The 22,524-nt window shown below is 36.6% G+C and overlaps 2 protein-coding genes and 2 long non-coding RNA genes across 4 annotated transcripts in view; 2 read left to right on the plus strand and 2 right to left on the minus strand.

Moving 5' to 3' along the window:
* The window catches only part of LOC104731407, a 3,597-nt gene extending 2,518 nt beyond the window's left edge, over positions 1 to 1,079 (plus strand). Inside the window, exon 5 of the long non-coding RNA XR_758602.2 lies at positions 697 to 1,079. This is a non-coding gene — a long non-coding RNA (uncharacterized LOC104731407). The remainder of the gene's footprint in view (positions 1 to 696) is intronic.
* Positions 12,448 to 14,011, minus strand: LOC104731408. Its single transcript, XR_758606.2, has 2 exons — positions 13,674 to 14,011; positions 12,448 to 13,293 (listed from the first exon to the last, which is right to left on the minus strand). It is a non-coding gene; the product is annotated as an uncharacterized LOC104731408 (long non-coding RNA).
* LOC109127932 (uncharacterized protein At3g60930, chloroplastic-like) lies at positions 17,112 to 19,555 on the plus strand. The gene is made up of 4 exons (XM_019233538.1): positions 17,112 to 17,685; positions 17,765 to 18,454; positions 18,531 to 18,658; positions 18,749 to 19,555. Exons 1-4 carry the CDS (start codon positions 17,112 to 17,114, stop codon positions 19,553 to 19,555), a joined length of 2,199 nt encoding a protein of 732 aa, XP_019089083.1.
* Positions 20,262 to 22,524, minus strand: part of LOC104733437 — a 4,230-nt gene continuing 1,967 nt past the window's right edge. The window contains exon 2 of the mRNA XM_010453016.1: positions 20,262 to 22,509. Within this exon, the coding sequence (XP_010451318.1) occupies positions 20,262 to 22,509 (2,248 nt within the window). The remainder of the gene's footprint in view (positions 22,510 to 22,524) is intronic.

The raw sequence follows: 22,524 nt of genomic DNA on the forward strand, positions 1-22,524 counted from the left end.
CTAAATTATGGGCTCAAGTATATGAACACATATGACTACTCTAGATGCTAAATTATGTTAATCTCTATTGAGAGTCAATGGATATGTTTGCTATCGGCCAAATATAAACAATTTCATGGGAGAGTGAAAGGTTGATTTTGTATTTTTAACGATTTATAGTGTTTTTAGGGTGTTGAGTTTATAGAATGTATGGTTTCTTAGATATCCTGCCAGGGTAAGAACTGACTCCTTTAACATAAAGCTGTAATTTATATCTCAGGTTAAGATTTTCATCCTCCATTAACACCATTTTGTCTCAGGCCATCTTAATTTACTCTCAAGCCCTTGAAAAATTTGTTCCGCATATTCAACAGGTATGAGAACTGGGTTTCCCTTTTGTCTTCTTAATCTTGGCTCTCTCATATATACTTAAAAAAAAAAAATTGCTGGGATATTAACAGAACAATTGTTTTATCTCAGGTTAGTATGGAGAGACTTTGTTCAAAAAAAAAAGGGTTAGTATGGAGAGTAGTGGAAAGGGAGTCTCAAGTGATGGTCTGCCTCTCCCGTATGAGAGTAGTGATGAGGTTGATTTTTGTCATGCTGTAGTAGAATGCTTGGCCTTTATTATGAATCTATGCGTGGGCGCATCGGTGTTGATTACTTTGGTCGATAGGTGTTTATTAAGATTCTTCCTGTTGGCATCCATATGGGCAGGCTGGAATCACTTTTGAATCTTCCGTTGGCTGCAACGAAGATGAAAGCTAGCCACAATTTACAATTAACATCTGCCAAGTGCCAACGTTTAAGCCGTCAAACTCTTATGAGTTTAATACCAGTAGAAAACATGACATTGAGTTCAAGCTTACAGGTATAGAGTAATTCAAAAAGGTGAAAAGCATTATGAGACTGCTTTGGATTTTATATTACAGGAAATTGTATCTAATGAGAAGGAAGATAAGAGGGATGAATAAGTTTTCGCAGGACTTCACTTTGTAAAATAATCAAAGGTTTTGCATTTATAATTGGTTTTGTAATTTAAAAGAGAATGTCTTTTAATTATGGAAATGATTTTTTTAATTTGAAATTGTATTATTCTTTTTGTGGGTGTTTTAACTAGGTTTTAAAACTATATCCAAACTATTATTCAGGATAGCTAAAGTAGCTCCTTATGACACAATTGTAGATTGATTTAGTCTGAATCGGTTTAAATTTTTAGATTTCAACAACTCCTTACTATTGTGTGTTTTTAAAAAAATTTAACAACATTTGTTAAAAAAAATTAGCACGGGTCATTATAAACATTTTGAAGTATGAAGTGAATAATAAAAGTATACTATTTGGCCAAAAAATTCCTAACAATATTTTTTGTTTGCAAACTCATTATGTATTCGGATTTAGTTTTAATTGATTATTTTAAAGCTATATTGTAGTATTTATATTTATATATTTATAAATATAAATAATTTTAGCTCATGACGTCAAAAACAATTTTAGCTTCTGATTTTATAAAAGAAAAACTCAGAACATTATATCATATTTATACTATTTTCTGAATATATATTTACATTCATAATAGTTACATGTATTAATTTGGCCTGGGTAAATTCAAAACTCATTTATCTTTTCAAAATAAACAAACAATATTAATTTGTACTACAACTTCATAACAAAACAAAACTTCTAATTTATGTTACAAAATCATTCTAAATCACTTTAAGTGTAGAAAATAGATATTTACAGGTAATTGATCCAAAAATGGGTTAGGTAATGGGACGGGTATTAAATAAATGAATATTCGATTCTCTACCTTTACCCACAAGTAATATAATTATAATACTCTTTATTTGATCCTAAAATCACAAATACCTTATTAGAGTCTATCCTTATACAACAAAAAATTATAACAATCAATTTAAGAACTTTAAGGATATCAATGGTGACAGCGGTCAAGGCAGACAAATCAGTCAACAGTTTAGTCAGCCCTGAAAATAACAACATATAGTTCCCAAAATATATGCAACATATAGTTTCCAAAATATAAAATTACAAACTTCAAAACTATTGGAAAGTTATTCTTTATTTATAATACAATGGTAATATAATAAACATTTAAAAATGGATATTTACGGATCAAGTAATGAATCTAACTAGATTTTAACCCGCGGTACACCGCGGACATATAATTTATATTTATGTTTATCTATTTGTTAAATATTGGATGTTTTGTAATTAGAGAAATAACTAAATTTTCCGATTGTTGTGCGGATAAATGTTAATATTATTTTTTTAACCCGCAATACACCTCATGACCATTTGTTTGTTATATTTACTTTGTTTTGTTTAGAGTTTGAGATTCTATTTTGATTTTTAGTTATTATAACAAAAAATAAGGGATCTAAATACATAATAAGTTATTTATATGTTGTGATTAAGTCACATTTTTTCTAATGATTTAATTATTTTACACAATCTTAGTTAAATTTACTTGATTTTATGTCAAATATTATAATATTAGTAGTGTTGATAAATAATTAAATGAGGATTTAACCCGTGTTAACACAAATTTAATAATATTTTATTAATTCCAACATGTCCTCTTTATAACTCATCTACTATATAACCACATTATATATTATTTTAAATTTTTTAAATTTTACATAATCATAATAACTAAAAATTTTATTAAGTTTATATATGTTAATTATAATATTTAAATAAATGACAATCGAGGTTATTCTTACGTTAAGAATCAAAGCTCACAGGTTTTGAAAAACAAAATGGGAATCAAATTGTTGTTTTTTTTGTTTGCGAAGGATTCAGATATAGAATATTTTCAAAATACAACAGAATGGGGTATATATATGATAATTTATATTTCCATATTGATTGCTGTTATTTATTTAGTTGGAATGAAATGTAAAATATTTAGGAAACAAAATCTGTAGTAATGTTAGTTTTGAAAATCTTTTAGGGGTTAATGTTGTAAATAAATTTTTAAATAAACAAAACTAAAAGGGCATAACATAAAATGTACTTAAAAAATGTTAATATAGATAAAGGATCAGATAATATGATAAATATTAGAAAATAAATACTTTATATTTGACCTTTACCTACAGGTAATAGAATTATAATTTTTTTTACTCGATCCTAAGATTGAGGGTACTTTTTTTTTTGAGAGATGGGATGAATACGGGTAACGAGTATTAGTGGATATCTTTATACAACTAAAACTTATAACCCTAAATCAATTTATGAACTTGATGAATAAACTTAAACATTATTATAAACTATTATTTTCATAATTTTTTATCCTAATTTTGTTAATATCAAGGATTTAATAGTTACTTGGTTTACAATTTTTGTTGAGCTTGGTTTTATTCCAACTCTTATAAGTTATTAAATAATTGTTTCCAGAATATTTGGATCCTACTTTTTGATAATGCAGCTATTCTCAATGTTAATTTATCTGTTACTCAATGTTATCCATTGTCAAATAAATTATCTGTTACTCAATGTCACCATTCCCTATATAAACAACACAATTATCAATTGTTAAATAAACTATACACTATACACCAAAATATTTGAGTATTTTTAAAAATATTTTGAGATATTTTTGAGAATCATAATTTTTACTAACAAAATGTAAATTAAATATTCAAATGGAGAATTCAAATTTTTAAAGCCTCTCGGACGTAGCAAATCGGCCATCAGATATGCATGGGCCCACTGGCCAGAAATAGATGTTGGTCCACTAAGCGAAGTGGAACCATGGACCGGGAGTGGACATGGGTGAGTCCACTAAGTAAGGTGATGATTGGAGCGTTACAACAAGACTGAAAAATTCTGATGGATATGAGACGAGAGGAGATGGAACGGGACATGATAAAACAGGACAGAGACGTATTTTCCGTTCTAATGTAGATACTTCTAGGTTATATACGTGTAATAATCCAAAGTAAAACAAAACTTAAATTCTATATTTAAAATAAAATAATTATATAAAAATATTATGCCCGTGCTATAGCACGGGTTACTACCTAGTAACAATTAAAACGAAATTTATGGCATATGCTCCTCCAACAATTAACCCGGACTTATGTATAACAATTAGTTTTAATTAAAAAAAATCAAATTTAACAAAATATTTAATGTCAATGGCATGCTTGTAAATAAAAGTTCTAACTATAAGATTTATTTGCTAACTGTATCAGAAGATGTATATATAGATAAAAACCCTGAAACATTAAAGTGGTACTGAGGAGTGTTAAAAATATACCGTATGTAATAATATCTAAATTTATATTATAAATGAATCATTGAATTTAATTAATTATTTAAAAAAATCACAACGAAATTTAAACGAAAAAAAATACTTTAATGTAGTTTCGTTATTGTAATTAATAAAAAGCAAATCAAGTTTTATTATTTAAAATAAAATCTAACGGTGATAAATCATAACCACATCGATTTGCAGACCATATATCTTTGTTATACTATTGGATCATGAAGACATAATCTTTTCACACTCCAACGTTTAACCAATCAACTCGTAAGTCGTAACACTATTTATTATAATTAGTAACAAACAGTGATTTCAAAATTTTACGAGTAACCAACCAAAGCTAAAAGAAAATTGATGTAATTTATCTTGAACAGGATTTCATATCTTAAGCGTATCAACTTCCTTTTGGTTTTGATCGGTTACTTGCAAAATCTAAAATGGCTGCTTATTATTAACGTTCAAAAAAGTATAACGATAACATTACATGAGGAAACTATAATTTATGAATCTCAAAATTTAAAAGCAACTCGCTCACTAAGATTGCTTTTAGTGGAAGGTGTTTCATCCCATACTATGAAAAAATTAAAAAAACTAGGAAATCGGAGAAGTTAACTCCATGTCAAAAAAAAAAAAAAAAACCAACATTCCATCAGAATGAGTTTTTTTTGTTTGTTTTTTAATTTATTTTTAACCAGCTAGCTATAACGGAACCTTCCACCAATAATAATTTGGTTATATATATATACATATTAAAACATAAAGGGTGAGTAAAACGTGAAAACTATTAATGAACACACAAAAGCTGTGACGATAATAAACACATAGATGTCGTGAAGAAAATTAATACACATATAAGGTGTGTGCTATTTCTTTACGTGCGAAAGAGAGACAACTAGATAATTAATACCTTGATATGCATGTTAAATACTAACACATAGTTTACATGCATGTATGTACAATATTTTTTTTATTTTCCTCTTTTTTTTATTGATAATGCCCGATTCATACCCAATCTTTATTATGTTGGGTAACGTAGTTTAGCAAAGTCAAATTCTGGTGAAGAAAATAAAACCAAATATAACTAACTAAGAGAGTTTCCCGCACTTTTACGCGGGCAAAAACTTTTTTAAAACAATTATTATCTATTTTTTATAGTCAAATATATCAATAATTTAATTCTTTTATACGCTTCTATGGGCAGATATACTTTTAAATAATAGTTCAACTAATTTAAGAAACCAAAAAGTAAATTAATTATAAGACTAAAAAGGATTCCAACAAAAATGTAAATGGAAAAGAATTAACCAAAAGAGAAGCTATAATTTAATGTTCAATAATAAGGAATTGCAGTAATTTTTCTAATATAAATATAAAGTAACATAGTTAGGGGAATTATCAGTGAGCATACGCGACCAAATGTTTAACCCTAACAAACCTAACTTCTACTGTTGTGATTGAGCGCTTCTATATTGATAGCTTAGTATCCAAGTCAAACCTTCATAATTACCTATAAATATTTAACATTTCGAAAAATAGAATTTTCTCGAAAAAAAATATTTACAAAAAATTGTGGTATTTATTTTCCATGTTTTAATAATTTTAAATGGGATACGATTATTTTATTCATAATTTTTCTAATTTTCGTTTAAAAAAAGAAATAATTCGTTTTCTTAAAAAAAATTATTTTTAAAAGTGAAAGAAAAAATATTCTTTAAAATTACTCGTTTTTATTTTCAATATATATACAATTTTAATTGTTTTATTTGTTCATCCACCTAATTATAATTGTCAGGACCTTTTGTCTTATTTAGAGTATTTGTTCTTTCTTTTGGTGACAGAGTATCCAACCGGAAAAACATGGTTTTTTCTGGATATTTGCAACAACTCTATGAAATTTTGTCGGGATCACAAAAGATTGTGTCATATCTTCAAAATTAAATGAATTTTTGTAGTATATCCTCTCGAGATTTTCAGTTCAAACCATCATAATTATCTATAGAAATTTAACATTTTAGAAAATAGAAGTTTTCTTGAAACAAATATTTACAATAGATTCTAGTATTTATTTTCTATTTAAAAAAAAGAATAGGATATGAATATTTGATTTCCTTTAAAAAAAAGTGAAACAAATAGTCTGTAGAAATTTAATATTTTTAAAAACAGGGATATTATCAAAGAAATATTTGCAATATATTCTAGTATTTATCTTCTATTAATTTTAAAATTTAAATGAGATATAAAATTTAGATTTCTGATTTTTCTTTTTTTATTAAACAAAATGAGAAATTTGCAATGTATTATATATTATTTATCCATCTAAAGCAATTTCAAATAAACAATAATTATAAATTGTTAAAAAAAAAACTCTTCCTAATCTTCCTTAATCTCTTTCTTTCTTGAAAAACCTCTGAGATATGAAGTCCTGAATTTAATTCATATTCCTTTCTTCTTCTTTCAAACAATTTAATAGATAAAAATATCAGTCACAATTTTCTATTATTTTTTAAACAATAAGCAGAATTATAATTGAAATTCCATCTTCTTTCTATTTATTCAAGAGGGTAAATAATTTATTAGGCACAAAGATTATATTATTATTATTCAAAAAACATAATTATAATTTAAATCTATTTGTAAATAGAAAGAAATCCAATTTTTTAGAAAATTACCATAAATTTTCCATAAATAGAATCCAATATAATTTTTCTGCAACTATAACATTAGAAATAAAAAACATTAGCATCAATATTACTTTTAAAAATTAAGGATTCGAGTTAACAAAGTTTAATACCTGAATTTCATTATATTCAGTTTTATAGATCTACAATTATGATAATCCATGAATTTACCTAAAAAAAATATTATGAGTTTATTTCAAATTACCAAAGAATAAAATAAAATACAGAGAACAACAAAACATACATGTATTAAAAGATGGAGAAATTGTTTGATCTTGATTTCCAAACAACCACTACAAAAAGAGGGAATGAAAAATTAGAATCCGAGGAATCATATAAAAGACCAAGATTATAATTCAAAATAAATTGGGCACACATATTATATTATAAAAAACAGAATTATAATTTATTAGGCACACATATTATATTATTTAAAAAAAAACAGAATTACAATTTAAATCTGTTTGTAAATAGAAAGAAATCCAAGTTTTTAGAAAATTTCCATAAAATTTCCATGAATATAATCCACCATATTTTTTTCTGCAACTATCTATACTAGTATTTTTGCAGCAGTTTTTGCTCAAAAATACTAATAAGGAAAGTTTTTGCAATTAATGCTATTAATGCAATTAATTCTGTCCCTCTAGCAATTTTATATGGACCTCTTAGTATTTTATGGGCCTCTTGATAATTTATAATTTAAGGGCCTCCATTAATTTAGGTTGTAGACAAAACGATGTCCAAAATTTCATAGGACCCACGAAAATATACTCTTTTGTTAATAATCTAGACAAAATTTCTGGAAAATTACATTGAAATAACTATGACAATAATGATATTCTCAATTGCCAAAATGTGTCTGAATACAAATGAGTAGACCCTTGATTTATCAGACATTCAAACTTTAAAAACTTTTATTTGGTTTATTCCGGTTCTTTATTTTAAAGATTTTTAAAATGTTAAATATGAAAAATATTTAAAACTTTTAAAAAGTTAAATATGATAAATATTATACCGTAGATACACAATAAATATTAAAAGTTAAGATGATATAGTGTGAGTTAAAATATATCCGGACGGGGTTATATAGCGGGACAGGTTTTATCGATATTTATATAAATAAAAAAATATCAGTAATTCGGTGTTACACGGGTAAAACATCATTTTATTATTTTGTTAACACTGTCAGTATCAGAGAAAAGACATATGTAATTATAGTTAAATAAATTTTATATAAAAAATAATTTCTATTGCGGTATTATATGGTTTATTTAACAATTATTATATAATTATAACATATTTAACTAACAAATACAATTTATAATTTTAATATTTTGATTATAAATAATTTTGCCACGCGGTGTACCGCGGGTCCTAATCTAGTAACATTAGATAAAAAAACATTAGCATCAATTTTATTTTTAAAAATTAAGGATTCGGGTTAACAAAGATTGAAACAACCTGACCCGTTTTTTTAATAATAATAAACCAACAACAAATCAACATGCACAGCGGAAGACAAACCAAGCCAACACTAATTTAATATAAATACAATATCAATCATAACTAATATAAACCAGTAACCTAGTATGCTACTAAACCAAGTTCCATCATTAACAAACATAACCAAGACCAACAACACATAACCAAGACCCTAGATCTGTAACATCCGTGTTCCAAAATTATATTTTGGGTTGTGTTGCATAAATCAAAGGAATAGATTTTAATTAATTTTGGTTTAATTATTAGTTTAATTAGATTAAACCAAAAGCTCTAGACATTTTTAAAAAAGTGTCGCCTCTTTTGTTTTGAAGGAGTGTCGACGTTGGGAGTCTCAGAGAAAGAGAGAGAGAGCTTTGGTCGATTTGGTGTAAAGGAGAAGGAGAAAGAGATCAACAAAGCTTTGTCTTAGAGAGAAAGAGAAGGAACAGAATCGTTAGAGTTTGGGTGGAAACAGTTTCAATATATCAAATCGTTGTCAAATTTAACGAAATTTGGTAGAGTTAGTATCAAGCCTTTCATAGTCATTCTTCTTTTTACAGAAGTGGATTTAGATTTAAACTCGATGAGTTATTGGCAGTATCGTGAAACACGTTTTCTCATACGCAAGTTTGGACCATCGAGGATTGTAACTAAGATCGTGGTCGCTTCTGATTTCCGATCGGCACGAGATTTTGTGGGAAGCTTTGTGACATCTTGGGCTAGCCTTTCACTGGAGAGATTTGATAGTGAATGGTTGGTTTTTATTTTAGGGTTTCGTTTTAAAGACTGTTTTTCTGATGTTTTTGTCCAGTTTTGCTATAAAGTCGTTTTTGGTTGTGTGGATTGTTGTAGGATGTTTTTGGAATGTTTCAGATGCGAGGAGAGTCTCTCGTAGTTATATTTGTTGTTAGAATCAGCTTGTTAAGGTGAGTGCGTGATCATGAGCTTATCTGAGCGATTGGGTTGTATGACTTGTTTTGTGTGATGATATGTAGGTGTGGTGAATGTGTTATTGGGGGACATGTTCAATGACTGGTTTGTTATGTTTTATTTTTGGTTGTACTCTTGATTTGCTTGTGTGTATAGCTCATAGACGGGAGGATCGCCTCACTGGGTATTTCTGGTAATACTCACGCATCTCATTGTGTTTGTGGTGCAGGTAATGAATGTGTAGCGATGAGAAGGAGAATGATCTAGGGTCTCGGTTATGTGTTGTTGGTCTTGGTTATGTTTATTAATGTTGGAACCTAGTTTAGTAGCATGCTAGTATGGTTACTGGTTTATATTGGTTATGACTGATATTGTATTTATATTAAATTGGAGTTGGTTTGGTTTGTCTTCCGCTGTGCATGTTGATTTGTTGTTGGTTTATTATTTGGGTTATAATTATATATTATGGGGTATTTCATTATATTATTATTATTAAAAAAATGGGTCGGGTTGTTTCAAGATCATCCTCCTCCTCATCGCCATGATTCCACGCTACACATTAGCACCACAAACACAATGAGATGCGTGAGTATTACCAGAAATACCCAGTGAGACGATCCTCCCATTTACAAGCTATACACACAAGAAAATCAAGAGTACAACCACAAATAAAACATAACAAACCAGTCATTGAACAGGTCACGCAATAACACATTCACCACACCTACATATCATCACACAAAACAAGTCATACAACCCAATCGCTCAGATAAGCTCATGGTCACGCACTCACCTTAACAAGCTGATTCTAACAACAACTACAACCAGTTAAGACTCTCCTAACGTCTGCAACAGTCCAGCAACGCCCTACAACAAGCCATATAAACAAAAACATCAGAAAAGAACAATCTCACAAGTGAAACCATGAAATCAAAACGAACCGTTAACTATAAAATCCCTCTTGTGAAAATCTAACTATCGACGTCACGAAGCTTCCAACCAAATCTCGTACCGATCAGAAACCTGACAAGACCACGATCTCAGTTAAAATCCTGGATTGTCCGAACTCGCGTCTGAGAAAACGTGTCGCACGAAATTGCCAATAACTCATCGAGTCTAAATCCAAATCCACTTCTGTAAAAAGTAGAATGACGATGAAAGGCTTAGGAATAACTCTACCAAATTTCGTTAGCTTTGAGTATGATTTGATATGTCGAAACCGTTTGCTCCCAAACCCTAACGATTCTGCTCCTTTGCCTAACACACCAAAATCGAACCTCCTCTTCCTCACACCTCTTCTTCACAAACAAGCTCTCTTATTTCTCTCGACAAGAACGACCACAACCCCAAAAGAGAGTAGAGAAGCGTGAGTTATAGAGAAAACTAGGATTCTTTGGTTTAATTAAATTAAACCAGAATTTATCTAAACTGGTACTAAACTAATACTAAACCAATACTAAACCGATTTCACCAAATTTCTGATATAAACTCCAATATTTCATTAATTTCTGGGACACGGACATTATAATTTCCCCCTCTAACAATATTTTTGTCCTCGAATCTCGCAACACCATCCATCCGCCAAGGACCTCTGTGCAACCGTCACCACGGCCCGCACATCCTCCGACCAGACTGAAAACCGTCAACCAAGGCTTACCGTGCAACTGCTGCCACAACCCGCACACCCATGTGACCTAATGTCCATAACACCCTGACCCCCACTGGTCAGCCCATCATGACTCCACCGGTCAGTCCATCCTGACCCCACCGGTCCACACAATCCTGACTCCACCGGTCAACAAAGTTCTGACCCCCCTGGTCAACACTAAACCCGGGATTGAACCACCATCAACCCCGACATCTACATTCGGTCACTATGCTTATTCACACGTCGTAGACATTATTTGCTCCCAACTCATCCACTCTCAGGTCAAAACCTTTGAGCCATACCAATCTCACTCTAAGACAAACGTCCTCGAGCCATATCGTCTTACTCTTGGGTCGTCACCCTCAAGATATCGGTACCAGGGGAACCACCATCCTCTCCAGAGAACCACCGTCTCCCAGGAGAACCACCATCTCCTCTGCCGCTCTCAGGGCCCACCACCCCTCAAGCTATCGGTATACAGGGGAACCACCATCCCCTCAGGAGAACCACCATCTCATTATAAGTTGTTCAGAACCCACCGTCTCTAGACCAAACAAGTCTTGACCTTTCTAAGCACCTCCCGACGAGAATTACCTCTCGTGGTTCGCGTAAAACATCGCAATGTCTTAACGAGCACCATATACTCCTTCCCGAATACCATCATGACCACCACCAGGTCGTACCGGAAACATCCCCCACATCTCAAAATAGTTTCCATACACTTTCCAAATATAACAAAGTTCTAAATCCCATAAATTTTCCATTTTTAGAAACTCTCTATAGAAACTTTCCATTTTTAGAAACCCCGAGTTATTTCCTTTTTTCCACATGACACACGAGTCATAATCTATACTAAATAAAAGTATGAGCTATAAGCTTCTAAGACTGTCCACATAGGATTTAAAACTACCAATAGGGATTAGCCATCTCACTAATTAACATTTTTTAAAAACACAAAACTTTCTATATTATTAAGACTTTTTTAAAAAAAAAAAGTTTAATCGATGGAAATAAAATCTATATAATAAAATATTTGTAAATTAGAGTTTTTGTTTCCAAAATAAATAAATGATATAAAATTAATCAAAATATAAATATTTATATTTAGTAAAAAATGTTAAATTGATAAACAAAAATATTTAAAATAAGATTATTTATAATAAAGTTAAAAGATAATAAGTAAAATATATGGAAATAAAATCTATATAATAAAATCTATATAATAAAATATTTGTAAATTTAAGTTTGAAAAAGTTTAGTCTATGGAAATAAAATAAATAGAAGAAAATATTTGATAACTAAAATCTATGGAAATAAAATCTATATAATAAAATATTTGTAAATTTAAGTTTGAAAAAGTTTAATCTATGGAAATAAAATAAATATAAGAAAATATTTGTAAATTTAGGAACAAACATATAAATGTTAAATCGTTCATATATGCTAAATCATTCAAATAAAATTTTCAAAATTTACAAAAACTCCTTCTAGCTTAAAACAAAAAGGGAAGAATTCTACTTAGCAGCAAAAAAATAAAATAGGAAACCTTACAAATTCTAAATTAGGTGTATTTGTGTAAATAGGCATGCATCTAAAACAGAGAATGAAACAACCTCAATATAATTGAAAACAATAGCTCTACCAAAACTTCTTCAATCGTCAAGCACATCGTCCTCTTTTTTTCTTTTCTTTTTGACGAACAAACCCCATATATTAAGTTATCGGAAGATGGCTTTCTTTGGGAGAGAGCCACGACGGAACCGACGAGCTTACATGGGAAAAACAGAAACCTCGTGCTCTTGCACATTTTGCAAGTTTATCGGCACGGATATTTTCCTCTCGGGAATAAATCTAATACTAAAACTAGCAAATCTATCCCTGAAATGAATAAAGTCCTTCAATTCTAATGAAAAGGTTGGCCAATCTTCGATATTAGACGTCATCAATAGGAGGTCTGAGCAATCCATAGCAAAAAGAGCTTTATCCAATTCTAAGGCCAATAAGCATCTCATAGCCCAAACAAGTGTGTCCAACTCTGCATGTAAAGGTGATAGGCTATGTTGCGATCCTTTTAGCCCCATGTGTATGATTCTATCACCAATAGGCATGTCGTCCTCTTCAAGCTCATTGAATTACAAAATATGGCACCTGCAACTTCTCCTCTTTCAGCTTCATTACTTCCTTGACTTATGGGGTTCGAACTGCTGCTCATAGACCAGAAGGTACAACTATTTGTTTGATTATTGATATATTGCGAAGTGGACAGTCCGCTAACATTATGAACGCTGTTGGAAATCAATCGGTGAAGACATGCCTTACAAACAACGCAAGATTTTCAACTTTCAAAGGCTACACCTAGAAAAGCCTGATCTTCAAAAGTATACTTTGATTGAGATAGAGAAGATAATGCACCAGTATGAATGATAAGATTATCCATGGCAAAATCACTTTTTGACCAGCGTGGCAAAATACTTTGATTTTGTGTTGGTGGTTGAACGTGAAGCAAGATTCCGACGTTAATACGAAAGAAGCATAGATGGATGAACAACTAACTTAACCAAAAGACATAACCAATACTATCAAACTCTCCGACAGACGGTAATCAGACTAATTCCCAATTCATTTGATCAAAAGGGAAGAAGAAGAAGAAGGAAAAGAAGCTTACAGTGCTGTCAAACGAATTCCCAATTCCCAATTCATCTGATCATTTATCTAATCCTCGGCCTTTTTGGTAGCGTCGGCAGCCAACTTCCCTAATTTCCCTAGCGTGTCCTTAATCGAATCCATCGTGTTTGCCACCAAACCAATATCAATCACAGGATTAGGATGCAAAAATCGGATATAGAATAAGAAGAAAAAAATAGAGACAGGAGAAACGTAAGGATTTAATTCAGTCTTGAGAATCGTCGTAGGTGAGCCGTGAAGAGACGATGTTAATAACTCTCTGTATTTGACTTATGCAACACCACCCATCTGGTTTGTTAATAATTTTTAATATCCATTTATAATTTCTTATCTAGACATCACCCAAGAAAAAAAAAAGGAAGACAATACACACATGTACTTATATTGGTAGTTTAGTAGTTTTTTTTTGGTATAAAGTATGTATAGTAGTTATTTCTAATGTTTTGTCAAAATATTTTTATAACTGCTTTACTAATAGGCTAATAACAAAATCTAACATTTTTAAATTTGATATTTCTAATCGCAAGCAAGAGAAAATGACACATCATATTTTTATAATGTTTTTCTACAATTCTACTATTCTAAAATTACATAAATAATGTTAATAAATTTTTATTTAAAAATATGTTAAATTGAATTTAAAAAAATTATAGTAATTTGTTTTATTATTAGATATCAAGTATAGCTATTAAACAAAATAAGCTTAAAAATATTTAAAAAAAATTATATAAATATACCCGCGCGTAGCGCGGATTCAAAACCTAGTTCTATAAAAGAAATTCATCTTAACTTCTCAGAAATCCATTTGCAACATCGACTTTCACACATCACCCATAATGCTATTTCCTGATCCACCTCTTTCCAACACTTTCAATAGCCCACTGCACTTTCCGCACAGAACTAAAACACACACAACTAACAGCACAGAAAACAACTTACCGTGGAATCTCGTTGAAGGCTCGAAGAGGATGATACTAGGACTCCATACCACAAACAAATTGACTAACTACTCATAATCAATTCCATCACATATCATTATGCATCCAGCAACAGGAAAATAATTCCACCAATTAATTCTCTAGACCGCTCTAACACCAATCCACTTAACTGCCCTAGAACCGTAAGGGCTCTGATACCAAACTGAAACAACCCGATCGTTTTTTTTTATAATAATAATATAATTAAATACCCTATAATATTTAATTACAACCCAATCAATAAACCAACAACAAATCAATATGCACAGCGGAAGACAAACCAAACCAACTCTAATTTAAAATAAATACAATATCAATCATAACCAATATAAACCAGTAACCTAGCATGCTACTAAACCAAGTTCCATCATTAACCAAGACCAACAACACATAACCAAGACCCTTAATCATCCTCTTCCTCATCGCTTTGATTCTACGCTACACATTACCTGCACCACAAACACAATGAGATGCGTGAGTATTACCACAAATACCCAGTGAGACGATCCTCCCATCTACGAGCTATACACACAAGCAAATCAAGAGTACAACTACAAATAAAACATAACAAACCAGTCATTGAACATGTCACTGTGAGAACTGAGAACGAGCTTCTCCTTCCGAAGTGATTTAAATTGTGGAGGAGCTTATCGCCGTAAAACAGTTCCGAACTGAATTGAGAGAATTTGAGAATTAGAACTTGTATTGCTATTGCTGGAAAAAATATTCGATCCCTTACAACTGACACCCCCCTTACATATTTATACCGACCAATTTATTACTAAATTAATGCACCATTAATAGGACGCGATTTGCGCGGTCTAATTAATCATCTTGAATGCGGGAATCTTTGACCGGGACCGAGCTGCGAACTGGCCAGCACGAAGCATCTCCGCGCTCTCTTCCTTTCTCCGGGCTTGATGGGCCGATCACTAATTCGCTCTTGGCCCAGTAGACGAACCCGGCCTAGGCCCACTCACCTATTGTCCGAGATGGCAGATCGTGGGTACAACAGTTGCCCCCCAAGTCTCCCGAGCTGAACAGTTCGGGGGACTTTTAACCTTCAAGCGATCAATTTCGGGAAACTGAATATTTCCCATATCTCCACGATTTGATCGTGGTAATGATGGGATTTGCCTTCCCGAACAAGACTCGGGGCCCACTAGGTGGCGTGTTAACTATAAGAGAGAGAGAAAACGGTGCGAGACCTTTCACTTCCCCAGGTAATCATTGCTCCCTGGTTCCGTGTATAAAGGTAAACTCGGCTTCTCTCTCTTTTACTTTTAATCCCCAATTGTGCTTGTATTTTCTGTTCTCCAATTTTCTTTCTTTTCCTCTGTAAACTTCTTCACTCTTGCCGGAAAACCCTTCACTCTTCCTGTATTTCCTTGCTATCTTTACCGGAAAAGCATGTCTCCACCGAAATCCTCATCGGGAAAAACCGCAAAACCCTTGATTCCGGGCGTTTTCGGCCCCCACCAACCGTCGAATCTTTCTGCAGAGAACATAGCCGAGATTAGAGGATCCACCGGGATTCCGTCGGAGGTGGAAATCAGATTCCCGGAGGCGCATGAGTCTCCGGAGAACCCCCCTCCAGGGTACTGCTGCGCGTTCGAGATTTTCTTCTCTGCGTGCGGTCTGTCATTCCCCCTTCCCGAACTCATCGTGAAGATGATGTTCGAACTGGGCTTCGCTCTTCCTCAGATGTGCCCTAACTTTGTTCGGACTGTCTTGTGCCTGCAAACTCTAGGGGAGGAGTTCAACTACCAGCTGTCATTGGCCGACTTCCTCCAGGTGTACACGGTGAAGACTGGTCGTACCAAGGGCATGCTTTACGTAAGCCCGCTTTCCGGGCTAAAGGTCTTTGACGATCTGCACGAGAAGGATGAAAAGTGGCGGAAGTCCTACTTCTTTTTCCCGGTTAACGAGCTCACTTTCGGCCACCGCGTGAGTTCGCACGTATCGAAGTGGACTTCGGAAATCGGTAGAACGAAGTTCCTTGCTAGGTCCAGGTTAGGTGTTGCTTGTTGTCAAANGGTACAACAGTTGCCCCCCAAGTCTCCCGAGCTGAACAGTTCGGGGGACTTTTAACCTTCAAGCGATCAATTTCGGGAAACTGAATATTTCCCATATCTCCACGATTTGATCGTGGTAATGATGGGATTTGCCTTCCCGAACAAGACTCGGGGCCCACTAGGTGGCGTGTTAACTATAAGAGAGAGAGAAAACGGTGCGAGACCTTTCACTTCCCCAGGTAATCATTGCTCCCTGGTTCCGTGTATAAAGGTAAACTCGGCTTCTTTCTCTTTTACTTTTAATCCCCAATTGTGCTTGTATTTTCTGCTCTCCAATTTTCTTTCTTTTCCTCTGTAAACTTCTTCACTCTTGCCGGAAAACCCTTCACTCTTCCTGTATTTCCTTGCTATCTTTACCGGAAAAGCATGTCTCCACCGAAATCCTCATCGGGAAAAACCGCAAAACCCTTGATTCCGGGCGTTTTCGGCCCCCACCAACCGTCGAATCTTTCTGCGGAGAACATAGCCGAGATTAGAGGATCCACCGGGATTCCGTCGGAGGTGGAAATCAGATTCCCGGAGGCGCATGAGTCTCCGGAGAACCCCCCTCCAGGGTACTGCTGCGCGTTCGAGATTTTCTTCTCTGCGTGCGGTCTGTCATTCCCCCTTCCCGAACTCATCGTGAAGATGATGTTCGAACTGGGCTTCGCTCTTCCTCAGATGTGCCCTAACTTTGTTCGGACTGTCTTGTGCCTGCAAACTCTAGGGGAGGAGTTCAACTACCAGCTGTCATTGGCCGACTTCCTCCAGGTGTACACGGTGAAGACTGGTCGTACCAAGGGCACGCTTTACGTAAGCCCGCTTTCCGGGCTAAAGGTCTTTGACGATCTGCCCGAGAAGGATGAAAAGTGGCGGAAGTCCTACTTCTTTTTCCCGGTTAACGAGCTCACTTTCGGCCACCGCGTGAGTTCGCACGTATCAAAGTGGACTTCGAAAATCGGTAGAACGGAGTTCCTTGCTAGGTCCAGATTAGGTGTTGCTTGTCGTCCCGTCTCACCTTTTTGCTGTTTCTTTTTCAGATCACTTTGAGCGCGGATTGCTTTGCCCCACATTCGCAGAGTTCTTCTCGAGGTTCTGCAGCCAGGGACAGATTGCTTGGGACTCTTTTTCTTGCGAAAGAATCAGAGAGTCCACGGCGAGGCTCGGAAGGCGTTCTCTCGTCTGTTCCACCCCCTTAAGCGTTTCGGAGATGAATTACAGAGAAGAAAGGGCGTGCCGAGCTGCCGAAAAAGAGGCAAAGAAACAGATGGCGATGGCCCTCGCCGAAGGCAAAGCTCGCATTTCTAACAGGAATTCCGCCGTTCCCGAGGTGAGCGGGACTTCCGTGCCTCCAGCTGGCTCTCCCGAGCTTGGCACAGAATCAACAAGGGCTCCTGCTGGCCCATTGATTCCTTCTGTGATTGTCATTGCTGATTCTAGCGATGAGCCACGGGAGATCGCTGCTTCCCCCCCAGCACTGAAGAAAACCTCTGCTGAGGCCTCCTGTCAGCAAACTGATTCATCAAAGAAGAGGAAGGAGCCTGAGACCGCCTCCTCTTCTCGCGAAAAGGGGCGAGCCCGCACCGGCCCATCAGGGGATGAGCGAAGTAGATCCAGCTCGAAAGACAGGGGTCCCTCCTCGGAGAGGAGATCTAAGGAGGCCCCACCGCCAAAAGACTCTGGAGATTCCTCTGGAAGAAACCCTCTGAGGGAACGTCATTCCGCCCGAGGTAAAAATTATTATTTTTTTTTTTTTTACTGTTCGACAGTTGATGACTGAAATGATTTTGCTCGAAAATATTTCAGTCCCCCCTGCATCCCCAGCCGATCTAATGAGGAGCTACATTCGACCCGGAGTTCGAATTCCGGGATTTGCTGACATGACCGAGGTCAACCGTGCGAATTTCTTTTGCTTCGCGGATAAAATCGGCGAGGTAAGTATATATATATATATTTTTTTTTTACTAAGCTGCCATTTTCAGCTAATGATCGAGTTTAACTCCTCGGTGGCTTCCTATGAGGAGCAACTGTTCGCTTTCCCGTCATCTTCCGAAGTGCATCTCCTTCAAGAAAGGTTTGCCGACCTAGAAGCTCAGGTAAAGGAATATGCCCGTCTGGAAGTCGAAAATGCTGACACCATAGCGAAAGCTGAGCGGATCCGAGCTCGGATGAAGAAGGCTGAGGTAGAGGTGCTCGACCTCGGGGTTGCTAATGAAGACCTCCGCGACAAGCTGAAGAAGGCGGGGGACCTTTACTTTGAGGCGGCGGAAGATGCCAAGGCAGCAAAAAACAGACTGCACGAGATCGAGCTCCGCAATCAGTTACTCGAAGCTGGCAACAGCTGCGAGATTGAAAGGGTACGGAGGGAAGAAAGGCAGGCGATGAGGCGAACTCTCCGCCCCTTGGTTGAGGAGGTAAAGGTCACTTTCGAGGAAAGGGAGAAACTAGCCCCGCTCAAGATCCGAGCTGCCGAGATCAGGGCTAACCGAATGCTGGTCGAGGAGATCTCCAGGGGCGAGATCCAAGATATGGAGGCCGAGCTCGGGCTCCTGAAAACTGACGAGGAGGAAGCCGACGAAAAGGTTTCAAAGGTAACTCCCCGTGATCTCGACCTCGCTGTATTCTCAGACCTCTTGGCGGATACGCCCGATCTCTTGTGTAACGAGAATCCGCTTAGCGTCACGATCGATGAGTCTGGTACTAACCTCGGGCAGATCTCGAATCAGGGGTTGGACGACTATCTAGCGAACACCAGGTCGGAAGGGGAGCTCGCAGAAATGGGCCTGGCCTTATCCGAAGCGGCGTCAGATCCTCCCCTCCCTAATCCTTAGTTTTTACTTTGGGGTTGTTTTGGCACGAGTTGCCCCCCGTTTGTAATTTTTATTTTCAGACTTCTCTGGAGTGTTTTGGTCGTGGTGACCACTCCATAAAAAATTTTGTTATTCCATGCGAACTAAATTTCCACAACCTTTGGTTTTGAAAAGATGACGAGCAGAAATGAACTCGAAGTGAGAACTTCGGTTAAATAGTTCGAAAATGGCACCCAACCCTAATAAGTAGAGCTAGGTACGAAGTGAATACTTCGGTTTAAGAAGAAATTTGCGAAACTACGCTTTGATTTTAAAGCGGAATACGAAGTGAGAACTTCGGTTTAGAGTTTTCGCAACAGTAAGCTTTTAAGGTAAAGCTGAGTACGAAGTGAGTACTTCGGTTTAAGAAGAAATTTGCGAAACTACGCTTTGATTTAAAAGCGGAATACGAAGTGAGAACTTCGGTTTAGAGTTTTCGCAACAGTAAGCTTTTAAGGTAAAGCTGAGTACGAAGTGAGTACTTCGGTTTAGGTTTTGCGAGGTTAACCTCGGCTTTGATGGATACGAAGTCAGACTTCGGTTGTTTGTTTGTTTGTTTTGCGTACCATTATTAACAAAAAAGTTTAAGAAAACTTTAAGTTTTATTAATATGGATAGCTGGACCCGAACTGGGCTGCCTACGTACCCTTATCGGGATCAAGCTGAATCGTAGTTCGATACAAATAAATTAGCTGTAAAAAAGTTTAAGGTGTAGAGAATTCCAAGACCTCGGGACTGGTTTTCCCTCTGGATCCTCGAGCTGATAAACTCCATTTCGGACTTCGCGAGTAATTCTGTATGGTCCTTCCCAATTAATTCCCAGTTTTCCTGCATTGAGCTCCTCGGTATTTTCATAGACTTTCCGGAGGACAAGGTCGCCCACTGCCAAGGGCCTGCCTCGGACTTTGGAGTTATAGTATCGAGCTACCGCGTTCTGGTAATTCTGGATCCGAGCTAACGCCTGGTCCCGACGCTCGTTGATTGTATCGAGAGTATCCTGTAGGAACTCCTCATTTTCCTCAGCTCGGAGTGGGTTCAGTGAGGTACGGACTCCGGGGACCTCTATGTCAACTGGGACTACGGCATCAACTCCGTAGACCAGGGAGAAAGGTGTTTCACTAGTGGCCCGGCGAGGTGTTGTTCGGATTGCCCAAAGAACACCCTGCAGCTCGTCTGGCCAGCGCCCTTTGCGAGAGTCGAGCCGTTTTTTCAAATTAGCAAGAATAACCTTATTCATCGCCTCGGCCTGCCCATTACCTTGCGGGTAACGCGGAGTTGACTTACTGAGTCGAATCTTCCACTTCGCGCAGAACTCTTCGAACTTCGAGGAGATGAACTGCGGACCATTGTCCGTGACGATTTCGTGAGGGACCCCGTAGCGATAGATTATATTTTTTAGCACGAACTGTTCCACTTCGTCGCTTGTTACTTTCGCGTAGGCTGCTGCTTCCACCCACTTGGAGAAATAGTCAGTAAGAGCGAGCACGTACTGAACTCCTCCTGGTCCCCGATGTAAAGGACCGATGATATCCATCGACCACCTCATAAATGGGTAAGGTGCGGACACTGAAGACAGGAGCTCGGTAGGTTGATGAATTGACGGGGCGTGCTTCTGACACTTCTCACAAGTCCGAGAATATTTTTCGCAGTCCGTGACCATGGTAGGCCAGAAGTAACCTTGCCGTTTGATTTTGAAAGCCAGAGTCCGCCCTCCGGAGTGATTTCCATTGGGACCATCGTGGACAGCTCGCATCAGCATCGTGGGCTCTCTACCAGCTACACAAGTTAAATAAGGACCAGCTACACTTCGGCGTAGAAGTATTTCGTTGTGAACGCAGTACCGCGCACTAACGATCTTGGGCTTCCTAGCTGCCCATTTGTCAGCTGGGAGTTCCCCTTTTTCCAGGTAACCCCAGATCAGGCTCCGCCAGTCATCTGTCCCCCAGCTGTTAGAATTCGTGCCGCTAGGAGCAGCATGTGGGATAATAGCTCGATTGTCGACCGGTGAGCTCGATTGGTCCAGAGTTGAATTCGCGTCTACCTCAGCTTGAGGTGGATGAACTTCCATCGGAGTGGGCATAACGGGAGCCGGATCTTTTGACGGTAAGGAGTCTGCAGCCGCCTTACGAGCTGCTTCCTCAGCTGCCAACTGTTTTTTAATCGCCTGAGTGACGACGTTTGAACTCTCTAGACGGATACTTGGGAACTGGATGACTTCGATGGGGATAATCCTTGTCATCGCGGGATCGGAGGTTGATGCCAGAGATGCTAAAGCGTCCGCGGTGGAGTTCTCACTTCGTGGGATCTTAGTGATTTCGAACTCCTCGAACTTAGTGACTAACTCCCGGGCTGCGGACAAATGGGCTTCCATACGACCATCCTTTGTCTCGTACTCCCCCAAAAACTGGTTTGTGACCAGCTGCGAATCGCAAAAGGCTCGAAGTCTTCGGACACCAATCCCCACTGCGAGGCGTAAGCCAGCTAGGAAGGATTCGTATTCGGCTTCATTGTTGGACGCGCTGAAAGCCAAGTGAAATGACTGCTCGATCACTTCGCCTGTAGGAGAAGTAAGGCGGACCCCAATTCCTGCTCCCGTCTTGGAAGAAGCACCATCAACGTACAATGTCCACGGGGCTTCGCAATCGCCGCTAACCAAAGAGGCTAGTGGGAGTTCGATCAAGAAATCAGCCAACACCTGCGCCTTAGCACAGGTTCGAGTCCGGAACTCGATGTCATATTCACTCAACTCGACAGCCCATTTGGTTAGCCGCCCAGATTGGCTCGGGCTATGTAACACCGTTCGAAGTGGCTGAGTCGTGAGGATTACGATCGTATGGGACTGGAAATAAGGCCGCAGCTTTCTTGCCGAAGTGACCACTGCTAAGGCCAATTTCTCCATCATAGGGTACCTGGACTCTGCTCCAGTGAAAGACTTGCTGATATAAAAAATT

The sequence above is a fragment of the Camelina sativa genome, chromosome 12 (genome assembly GCF_000633955.1).
Source record: "Camelina sativa cultivar DH55 chromosome 12, Cs, whole genome shotgun sequence".
Lineage (NCBI taxonomy): Eukaryota > Viridiplantae > Streptophyta > Magnoliopsida > Brassicales > Brassicaceae > Camelina > Camelina sativa.